The sequence below is a fragment of the Nestor notabilis genome, unplaced genomic scaffold (assembly GCF_000696875.1).
Source record: "Nestor notabilis isolate BGI_N333 unplaced genomic scaffold, ASM69687v1 scaffold1002, whole genome shotgun sequence".
NCBI lineage: Eukaryota > Metazoa > Chordata > Aves > Psittaciformes > Psittacidae > Nestor > Nestor notabilis.
Window position 1 is genome coordinate 1 of NW_009916761.1, and position 11,629 is coordinate 11,629.

The following is an 11,629-nucleotide window of genomic DNA, read 5'->3' on the forward strand; positions in this document are numbered from 1 at the left end:
TTTTTAATTTTATTTTATTTTTTAAATTTTATTTTATTTTTTATTTTTGTATATTTTATTTTGATTTTGCACAGCTCGAGAGGCTCATTGAAGGTTGCACTAACTCACGGTCTTCATCCCATTTTCTTCCATATGCTTTGGTGTTGTATGTTTATTTGCATTTTATAGAATCATAGAATCGTGACATGGTTTGTGTGGGAAGGGACCTTAAAGCTCATTTGGCTCCAACTCCTGCCCCGGGCAGGGACACCTTCCACTAGAGCAGGTTGCTCCAAGCCCCTGTGTCCAACCTGGCCTTGAACACTGCCAGGGATGGGGCAGCCACAGCTTCTCTGGGCACGCTGTGCCAGCGCCTCAGCACCCTCACAGGGAAGAGCTTCTTGCTTATATCTAACATAAATCTTCCGTGTTTCAGTTTGAACCCATCACCCCTTGTCCGATCACTCCAGTCCCTGATGCAGAGTCCCTCTCCAGCATCCTTGTAGCCCCAGCAGCTTGTAGTCTCCAGCAGCTTCTCTTCTCCAGGCTGAACAGCCCCAGTGTTCTCAGCCTGTCTCCACAGAGGAGCTGCTCCAGCCCCTGAGCATCCTTGTGGCGTCCTCTGGACTTGCTCCAACAGCTCCGTGGCCTTCTTATATTGAGGGTATGAGAACTGCACGCAGTGGTGTCTCACCAGAGCAGAGGGGTAGAATCACTTCCGTCGACCTGCTGGTCAGGAGGTGATTCTGCATTCATTTAGCATCATCATTAGAGCAAATGGTGGATTTTCAAGGACTGTAAGCTGGTTTTCTTATAATTAGAGCAAATTGTGGATTTGCAAGGAGAATTGCAAATCCTTGTTTTCTAACAGTCATCTCGTGGTAAGACAGAACTGGGATTTGGCCCATCTTTGTGAAGAGGCATAGATGTTCTTGACAGAGATACAATGAGACCTGTTGGTGGAGGAACAACCCATAGCAGGATCAGTCCATAGGATGCTGTGGGCATGTAGAAATACCAGCTCATCCCCATACAGCATCTCCAACTATTTTGGGGTAAAATATTGCTATCAGTGAGCAAGTGCTGATGTTGATTCCCAAAAACACAAAGCCACCAGGACAGCAGATGGCTCCAAGACAACCATCCCAAAGCCAAACCATCTTGCCCATGGCAAAACATTTTGGAAATGCCAGCTTTGGTGCAAAGAAGGAGAACACCAAGATGTAGGAGAAGCCATTGCCTGATGGAGAAGATGGTGAATTTTGCAATTTTTAAGCTTTTTGTTGTTGTTGGAAAAGGTCTAGAGGGAGAAATTCCTGCTTCGGCTTGGGAGCGAGGTTTGAACCACCAGGCTCTTGCAGGAGGGAATGGATAGGTGATGTGGGGTAAAAATGGACATGGGACCTAAACCAGTTTGCATTATGGGGGTTCTCCTTTGTCCTCTGCAGGCATCCACTGTTCCCGCTGCTGACTCTGCTCTTTGAGAAGTGTGAGCAGGCGACGCAGGGCTCCGAGTGCATCACCTCAGCCAGCTTCGACGTCGACATCGAGAACTTCGTCCACCAGCAGGAGCAGGAGCACAAGCCCTTCTTCAGTGATGATCCTGAGCTGGACAACCTGGTAGAGGCAGCTGGGGCTTGGCAGATGGTTTTTGGGGGTCAGGGAGAAGGTAGGGGTGAGGAACAAATGATGAAGATCTACCACCTTGGGCAGTGTCTTTGGGCACTGTTTTCAGTGTTGGTGATCTTGTAATGTTCTCTGTAGATCATGTGAGACCTTCTCCAAGACCTCCTCTGAGAACTTTTCCATAAGATCCCCTATGAGAACAAACTCCTGCCCTGTGGCTAGTTTTCCCACACAAATACCATGTGGTCAGTGTGTTTCCTGGAAACAGCCAAGATCGATGGCTGGTTTATGTCTCAAAATGTGCAATCTCTGCATCGTGTTCCTGTCTGAGACCATCTTGTTTCAAGTGTGATGGTCAGCTCTTGCCCTAGAAACAAAGCAAAATAAGAGCTTTATCCAAAAAGAGTGATGCATATCAATGGTTTGGGACACTTTGGACTGGTTTTGGTGGCTTCTCTGTCATAACAACACAAATTTCATGCTGTACCCACTGCTGCTGGAAAGTGCCTCAGAAGACTCTGCTTGGAATGGAGCTTTTCTCACATGTGGACCTCAGGAAACATCCCCAAATGCCATTATTTTGTCCAAGAAGTCTCCATACATGGTCTCCAGGGCAAGTGTGTGGGTAGACAGGTCCATGGCACCATGGTGGTGTACCCAGCAAGCAGTTTTAAGGTCAAAAGAGGTGACGCACGCTGATGATGCAAAAGAGCAGAACACCTTCCCTGGGGGTTGGTGTGTCCCCTGGGCCATGTATCAGAGGCATTTCCATCCTAGAAAAGGAGCAAAATCAGGCAATTCCCACACAGCTTTTTCTACGTATTACAGATATCAAGGGTGTGATGCTGTCCAATGACCTGTCATGAAGGGGGGAGGAGTGAGCAATATGCGTCCAAGTGCAAAACCTACCTACCTCTTTCCTAAAAAGAGCAAGAGACAGCTTCAAGATGGATTTAAATCCCTCGTGTTTTGTGCCTGATTTAAGTTGTAGAAGAGAGTTTTGTGACATCCCTAAATCAAGAGTGGATTAGTAGCCTGTGGAAAGCCCTCCAAAAAAATTCCAGACCATGCAAAGCCCAGTTTGCACATTACTAAACCCATTTTGCAGTGTCTTAGAGCCAAGAACAGAAATTGCTTTTGGATAAGCAACCAAAAAAAGAGAATTTTTGAGTTATTTCACTTTTGGCAGCGAACATGCATCAAATGTTAAGGTGCACAAAAAAGCTGCTTTAAATTACATGAAAATGGGTGGAATGATCTAGGAAGAGGAGAGAGATGGAGCCAGCTGAAGCAGAAAAAACCCCAAATCTAAATATTTTGGTGAGAAAAATCTGTTACTACGCATAACATCTTCAGCAAATGGTCAGTGCAGGAGATGTGTCCACAGAGGTTATTTTAACTGTGGGTTTTTTTGGTGGTTTCTTAAAAAGACCCCCCACCAGTTATGATTTTTGGCATTTTTGGGAGCAACTCTTGCTGCTGAGGTGGAATTTGGCCACCGGCAGTTGCGCTGATCCCACGTGTGACCATGCAGCACTGGATATATTCATATTCATATATTTTACTTATTTCCAGGACATGTTTATATGTATATATTCTATCCAATGCCCAGAACTTCTCCAGAAGCCATCAAGATCACTTGGTGTGGTTGGCCTCCATCAAGACAGAGGAGACGGTTAATGTGATGCTGAAGAAGGACCATTCCTATTGGTGTGAAGCGTCAACTGGAGGGAATTTTGTGTGAAATACTCAAGACTCAGCATTTCAATCTGTTCCTGAGCTGACACTTTTTCCCTATTCGCATTGTTTTTGCAGCTTTTTGGTGATTTTTGGGGTGTTTTTTTTTTAATGCCACCGATTCTCCGGAAATCGGCGATGGCAAAGCAGGGATGAAAAGGCCAGCGGCATTAAGCTATCATTAGAATAAGAGTCATGTATTCCTCACTGCCGAGATGCACATAATTAGAAATTAGAAAAAGGTCAGATCTCACCATTATCAACTCAATCAGCTGCCGAGTGCCACACAGTCAATTAATTCAGCATCTGTATTTTTTACAACCCCGCGCACGTACGCCATCGGACTGTAACTCTTTATCCGGACAGATATACGACGCAGCGGAGCAGGGACATAAAATGAGACCCTAAGCAAATGAGCTGAGATAATTGAGAGATTTATTTTTTATACATATATGTGTCAGGTCTTCTTGCCTTTGCCCTTGAATATTGACTTTCATGGCCATTGAGCCCTGGGAGGATGCGGAGACTTGGGCCGTGACGCTTCCACCTTGTGCTTTGCTGGCACCAACTGCGGAGGAGATAAAAAAAGCAAGAAAAAGGCACCCCAAAAGAGGATTTTTCCAGCTGCAACCCGTCATCCCTGATGTTCCCTAACTAAAATTTCACTTTTTCTGTCATGGAGCCACCACCCAAGTTTGGCACTGGATTTTTCGGGATGTTTCCCACCCATGGCGACTCGCAGTTTGTAAAGATGACCACTAAAATTTGCAAGTTAAAAACACCCTTTGAAATGCAAAGACGCTTTGTTCCATAAAACCACATTTATTGCCCCGGAGTGAATAGCTGAAATTTTATATATTATGCAAGATTTCAAACAGCGGCTGTAAAACTTAAGGTTTCAGCTCGGCGAGAGGAATGTTTTATGTGTAAATTTTTTAACGTTTATGGGGTACGTTTTAATGAGGCCCAGGCTTTGCACCAGCAACAGCTTACGGTGGAGTTGCAGCCCCGTAATCTTGTTAGAAGAAGTGGCCTCCAGAGAATAACCAAATGCTTTTCAGCATCCCTGGATATTGGACTTTTTTGGGCGTGGGGAACAATTCCCATGAAGGCAGTGATATATTTGGTGAATTTTTGGCTCTAGGGATTTCAGAGGTAGGATTGATGGGAAGGGAAAAAGGAATGCAGAGGTGATGAGGGATGGGCTCTGGGATGGGTTTTTGGCACAAATATTGATTTTTTGGCTTTTTTTTTCGGTGTGTTTAAAAATAAATGTTTAATTCTACCATGGGATCGGTTCCAGCTTAGATTTTGGGTGAGAATATTGATTTGTTTTTGTTTTTTGGTTTTTTTTTTTCCCCTATTCATCAAGATAAAAAACAATTTCAACTTTGCCATTGTATACCCTTGTGTAGATGGTGAAGGCCATTCAGGTCCTGCGCATCCATCTCCTGGAGCTGGAGAAGGTCAACGAGTTGTGCAAGGACTTCTGCAACCGCTACATCACCTGCCTCAAAACCAAGATGCACAGTGACAACCTACTCAGGAACGATCTGGGGGGGCCCTACTCCCCCAACCCCTCCTCCCTCAGCCTCCACCCCCAGGTAACACCTTAAATATCGCCTGCGATCATCATCACTGCACGTTGGCCAATGGGCGAGTTGGGTCAATGAGATTTGAGGGTTGCTTTACAACTCTTGTAGCCTCCTGGAAATTCATTAAAACCCATCCCCAGCTGAGGGAAACAATGGAAGAAAGCCCCATGTCTTGCTCATATCATACAATAAATGATGCTGTGGAGATCTTTGTGTCATTGCAAAAGAGGGAGATGAGGACTTCTCCTAAACTTATGTCGCGGCAATGAAACATGTGTGGAGGGAGGAATTGCAGAAGCCATGCAAGCACCAGGAAAATGGACCATAAATCTGCATTTTTCATGAAAAATCATGTTTTGTAGGTAGGAGGGACAGAAACACCATGATTTTCCCTACTACTTTCCCTTTCCTCATCTTTGTCTTCTTTTCAAAGCACCTCAACAGATTTTTGGGTGTCTTTTTGGCTTTGCTGCTCCTTACTTTGCCCCGGCATGTCTTGCAGTTTTCCCACAGCATGATCAACTTTCCCACCTTGACTGGTTTTTTGGCATAATTTGGTTTTTAGCTGGGAGAAGGAAACATTGTGTGCCTCAAGCACAGCGGGAGAGTACAAGCAGATGCCTAAGAACTGCAGAAATATCAGCTGAAATGTCCAAACCAAGCTGCACCTTGATGCCTTTTAGGTCAAAATAAGGAATTGTTACTCAATATATGGAAAAAAAACGTTGCCCCTAGGTTGGGGTTTTCATGTGGATTCACAGTGCAGGAAACAAATGTTGGCTCGTTGCATCACAAAAAACTTCCCGGATGCAATACTGTGTATCCCTTGTGGATTTCTCTCTCTCAGGCCCTCAGTTTTTTGGAGGAAGGAATGAAATTTGGGGTAGCACAATCCCACCAGAGATAACTCCAACAACGTAAAATAACCCAAGCAGCTCTTGAGGTTCTCCCCAAAAAGAAGGTGGTGATGCTGGCTTTTTAAGGCTTTTCTGGGCATTTTTAGGGTGGTGGAAATGAAAAAAACCTGTCATTTTTAACAGCAGGGCTCCAAGTACTGCAGTTTGAAGCTTCCAATATGACGTTTGCAGCCCAGAACGGGAAAGGAGAAACCCTCCAAAAAGTTTTATTTCTTATTTGGGTTTCCTGAAAGCACCAAACCACTTAATCATTGATCTACTCCCCGCCCCCTCCCCCCCCATCTTTTCTCTATTTTCTAATAATCTCTAGAAATGGACTTATTATCCCTTTGCTGCTTTATGGGAGCATTCCTTATGATCAAAATTAGCAAGACACTTGCATAAAAGAGAACAATAATTGCTCAACGAGCATCTCGCTTGTAATTTATTAGTTTCTATTATTGTGCATTGCCATGGCAACAGCTCGCATCCCGGGTGATGAGAGAGATGTTAGATAGGAGCCGACGAAGCTCCTGGTCCCAGCAAATGGAGATGCACGGTTTTTATCAGTAATTTTCATGGAAATAATAAGTGAGGGAGTTAATGAGATGGAAAAGCCGTCCTGTGGCTATTGTGATTTCCCCCCCCTCTGTCTTTTTTCTTTCTAATTTTTAAAGTGTTGATCTAATTAGAATGCATCGGTCAGGAAAAGTAATGAGGATTTAGTGCCTCACAAAGAGGTGGGGATCCTATCAGAAAATTAGCACAAGTCTTTGGAAAATAAGCAGGCCCATGGAGAGGTACCAAGCACCTCTGATTCCTACAAACCCAGAGCTGCTGAATGTTTCCCTTCTGGGCAAGACTTGAAAGTTGGAGAAATTCAAGTGAGGATTTGGAAGCAGTTGTTAAATAAAGGGGAGTGCACCCAGGAAAGACCCAACTGGAGAGGAAATACTTGCTCAGTGATGAAGGGATTTTCAGCAGGCAACGGGAGCTGAAATACTCTAGAGCAGAAGTAGCCACCGCCTCATCTGCTCATTGGATGAGGACATAAGAAGGACATGGAGCTGTTGGAGCAAGTCCAGAAGAGGCCACGAGGATGATCAGGGGCTGGAGCACCTCCCGTATGAAGATAGGCTGAGAACATTGGGACTGTTCAGCTGTACTAAGCAATGACAAGTGGCTGAGTGCTTCAACTCATGGAGTATCCTTGAGTTTGCATGGATAAGGCTAAAAAACAGAAGGTTAGAAATACTGTATAACCATCAATTGAGTTTTAAGGGCTGGGGATGCTCCAGAAAACTGAAGAATCATGGGACCAGTGGTTAAAAAATGGCAAGTGAGATGATTTTGCTAATGATCGTCCCATTCATCTCATGCTGAGAGCAGGTAAAACAGTTAAGGGGCCACTAATTTAGGGATTTAACAGAAAAATAAATCTGACAAATTTAAATGTAATTAATATCAGTGATTGAGGTCTCTCAGAAAACAGGTTTTCTCAGGGCATCGATCATTTTGCGAGGAGATCCACCAGGTTGGTCATGGAAGCGAAATATTTCAATTTTTTGCAGTGTTTTGCCAATGGACACCCTCCTTTAAAAATTATGGATGCAAACTAGCAAGGATGTCAACTAAAACTGAGAAAACAACGTCTGGAGCTGTCAAAATGTCATCGCGGGAGAATTGCAGTTGGATTTCGCTGGTGTATCCCAAAAGGATGGTCCTTGGCTTGGTGGTATTTGTGCTTTCTAAGATGGAAAATGCAAGAATTCTGGAAATGCAGAAAGGCCTGGTGGGGATGGAAAGATGAGGGAGCACCCAAATGGGTGCTTCGACTGTTGCTGAAATCTTCTCATGATGCCAAGTCTAGAGATGACTCCTGGCATTGGCCGAGTTTGGGTGAAACATTAGTTTTTTATCTCTGTGATGAGCCTTCCCTGAACCTTCATTATCTATTCCTATCCTATTTTATCCATTGAATTTGGCCTTTGTTTTGTGTTGTGGAGGAGTTTCAGCCTGTCTGGCCTGCAGGTCCACCAAGCAATTCCTCTTCCGTTTTTCTTGGTTGTTTTTCACTTGGCTTCATGCCTCCACCTTGATTCCTCATCAGACCATACTCTTTTTAACCCTCTCCCTTCATTTAATGAATAGTTTTGGAGTTTTTCAGACAGGGATGGGAGAGTGGAGGTGCTTGTTGCATAGAGGAAGAAAAAAGCCAACTTAACCCTAAGCTTAAAGTAAATCAGTTTGACTTTCCTTCAACATCAAAGTGGTCTTCACTGCTCTACAGTTGACTTCACTTGCAAGAAAAAAAACCCTGTATAGTCAATGAAATTGGGAACCAGAGCACTGCCAGGGATGTTTCAATTGGGTTAAATCTTGCATTTTTCATCTCTCATTTCAAGTGAGAATTGCAGCAGATTTGCAGTGGTTAAATGGGCATATTCAGGACAGCATCTCTTCTCAAATTCCTTCTCCATCTTGCTGGTGGTTGGAGGTTGACAGTAAGGTTGGTCTGACTCGATGCAGTACTTCTTGGCATAAATCTTCATTTATCCAAGTTTTCCCATGTGGACAAGCCTGGATTTCTCTGTATTTAAGGCCAGCCTTTTTCTCATCTCCATCAATCCACCCCTCCATCCACAAAGGAACCTTATGAATCTTCTTACATGATTTTGAGTTTGGCCAGTTGTTTGTTGGGAAACTCGGGGTTTTTCTGCAGCTAACACCAATTTTCTCTAGCGTTACTCAAGCACAGATGAATTTTACAAAGATCATAGAATCCCAGCCTGTTTTAGGTTGGAAAGGACCTTAAATATTATCCAGCTCCAACCCCCTGCCCCGGGCAGGGACACCTTCCACTAGAGCAGGAAGGGCCGGCGCCGCTTTCCACAAGGGCGGGTTTCCCCAAGCCCCTGTGTCCACCCTGCCGTTGAACCCTGCCAGGGATGGGGCAGCCACAGCTTCTCTGGGCGCCCTGTGCCAGCGCCTCAGCACTCTGAGGATGTGACAGAAGCTTTTATGTATGTGTGCCACCCAAAAATAAAATGCTCTTTCATAAAGCACAAGGGGAAGGACCTCAGCTCAAGAAGCGCTGAACTTCAGCACTTATTTACACTTGGGCACTTGGTCTTTGGCACTTGCCTTATTGTAAGAAAGGGGTATTTTTTGTGCAATACAGTATGTACCAGGTCTTTTTCTTCACTAAAGTGACTTTTAATTGGGAGAAATAGAGCTGTGGAAGGTCAGTGCTGAGATGTGGATCTGCAGAGACACCTAGAGATGCTTTTTTTATACTCAAGTTTCAACTTCTTTTCAGTCCTAAAATATAAAATATTTTCCATTGCAGCAAAATCACAAGTTAATATCATTTGGCTGGCATTTGCTATCCAGGCAATTAGTATGCAAAATATAGTTTTTAAATCTTCTTGGAGATAACTATATTTATTTTAAGACAGAGCCTCCACTTCCATTGGGTACCCTTGGTTTCACATTGGCATTGCACTTACTTACACCATGAATTCTGTTTTTGGACATGACCAAGCTGGTGTTTTGGGGCAGTTTTCCTCTACACCACCAAAAAAACCCCAATTTTTGTCATAAAATGCTGATAGAAATGGCTTTGACCACTGTATCTGGAAAGAGCAGCTTCTTGTTCCCATTTTTTTATATCCCACATTATTTCTTCTCAGTGCACTTAGAATCATGGAATCAAACAGGTTGGAAAAGACCTTTAAGATCATCAAGTCCAACCTTTACCCCAGCAGTGCCAAGGCCACCACTAACCCCTGGCACTGAGGCCTCGTCTACCCGGGGTGTGAACACTTGCAAGGATAATGACTCCAGCACTGCCCTGGGCAGCCTGTTCCAATGCCTGAGCACACTCTGGGGAAGGAATTGTTCCTCAGCTCCAGTCTAAAATGTTCTGGATACCCTTTGTTTGGAGGAATCATGGGAAAACACAGCAGGAGAGGAAAGCCAAACCAAAACCAATTTTTCCCCAAAAAGGTTAGAGATGGGGAAGGGATATTAAAGAAAAAAAAATAGCGCAAGTATTTTATGGTTTTTTTTCATTTTTAAAATTAATTTAGTGATGAAAAAGAATGTGTGGGAGGCAAAGCAGAAATTCACAGCAATTGCAGCAAAATTTCCACATAAGTGATACTGGGATCATCAATGGAGAGGGCAAAAATAACACGTGGCAGAGGTGTCAGATGCAATGATTTGGGCTCAACATCACGGGAGCGGAAAATGCAGGAAGGGGTTTTAATAGCATAAGTCTTGAATATGAAGAAATGTCTCAAAATGAAGGGAAATTGAATAAAAAGGTGAAAAACCACCCCGTTTTATTGGCATTTTACTCAGCAGATGAGGGCCACCTGGACACCAGGGAGGTGCTGCAGAATCAGAAAATGGGTAGAAAAAGGGGGACAATATTTTTGTTGCAAGAAATGAGTGCAGTTTTCATTCCAGCTGAGTGAATTAGGGATAAATGGTTATGTTGGGCTTATTTTGAAATGATAATTTCACAAATATTGTTTGCTAATTCCTGCCCATCTGGGAGGTTGTGGTACATCACCTTGTATTCTGCCCATCCTCAACTGCAGCACCCTTCCCAAAGCGTTTCATTCAGTACTCAAATAATCATTCAATTTGGTCTCTTTGCAATTGCTGCTTGAATGCAAGAGCTGCTCCAGAGCTGGGGCTGACAATAAAGTTACAGCTTTTGGCTTTAAAAATGCCCTTTTTTTTGCAAAAAGTTAGCTTAAAGCTGCAAGGAATGATATCAAGTGGGATTATGTTGTTATTAATTTCATTATTTTACTGTTATTCAGGCAAGGTGAAACCATGGTGCTTGCCCTGGCTTTTAGACAATGCTGCATCATACAGTTCCACTGAAAACACCCAAAAAATATATAGAATGAAGATGACTGAAGAAATTCCTGCTTGTCTATCATGCTCCTTTTTCCTAATGGGAATGCACAAAGAAGACAAGTTTGGGGAATTCACTTTGCAAAGTGTGAATCCTCATTTTTCATCTTCTTTTGCAACAAAGTGATGAACTCCTTTTCCTCCAGTTTTGCCTGTTGAAGTACCCAAAGCAACAGGATGAATTTATTGGATGGGGGAGGGATATTAACCCTCTGCATGGCTCTGTGTGTTAAAATCAATGTTTTTAATGGTTTTTCCCTCAGGAGATGTTGCAGAGCTCGCCCGCGGCGCTGCCGCCTGCATCCAACCCTCCTCCAGGCATCGTGGTGCCGGCGGCCACACTCCCGCCGGGCAACTTGGCCATGAACACTGGCAGCAGCTCACCGGCTGTGCCAGGTAGGGACCATGAAGGAGTCTGGTGGGGGCAAAGGGGAGAAGTTTGGGGGTTTTGGGACTCCCACGAGCCTTTTTGTCCCTAGGTGGAGCCTTGTACAAGCCTGTGACAATGGTGACGTCACAGGGCCAGGTCCTTGCCCAAGCCATCGCCCCTGGTGCCCTGCAGCTCCCCAACACCCAGGTAAGACCTTCCCACGTCACATTCCCACTTTACACAATATTTCTCATGGCTGCAGCAAGCAAAAACCTCATTTCTCAATAAATTAAACCTAAATTTTTAATTAGCAGGAAACATTGATTAAACCCAGGTACCTTTGGGGTACCTGAGAAATTAGAGCAAAGTCCTAACAAATTATAGCAATGTTTATATGTCTATGATATATATTACATTATATTACATTATATTACATTATATTATATATATTATAACATGTTACATATTATACATTAGATCTAGAGACTTCCGTT

The 11,629-nt window shown here is 43.8% G+C and overlaps 1 protein-coding gene across 1 annotated transcript; it reads left to right on the forward strand.

Moving 5' to 3' along the window:
- Positions 1–1,427: 1,427 nt before the first annotated feature.
- LOC104401135 (homeobox protein PKNOX2-like) lies at positions 1,428–11,342 on the forward strand (the record flags this gene model as incomplete). Its single annotated transcript, XM_010024719.1, has 4 exons — positions 1,428–1,599; positions 4,758–4,946; positions 11,029–11,161; positions 11,245–11,342. Coding segments are annotated over 4 exons (592 nt in total), but the record flags the coding sequence as incomplete, so codon positions are not given.
- Between the last annotated feature and the right edge of the window lie 287 nt (positions 11,343–11,629).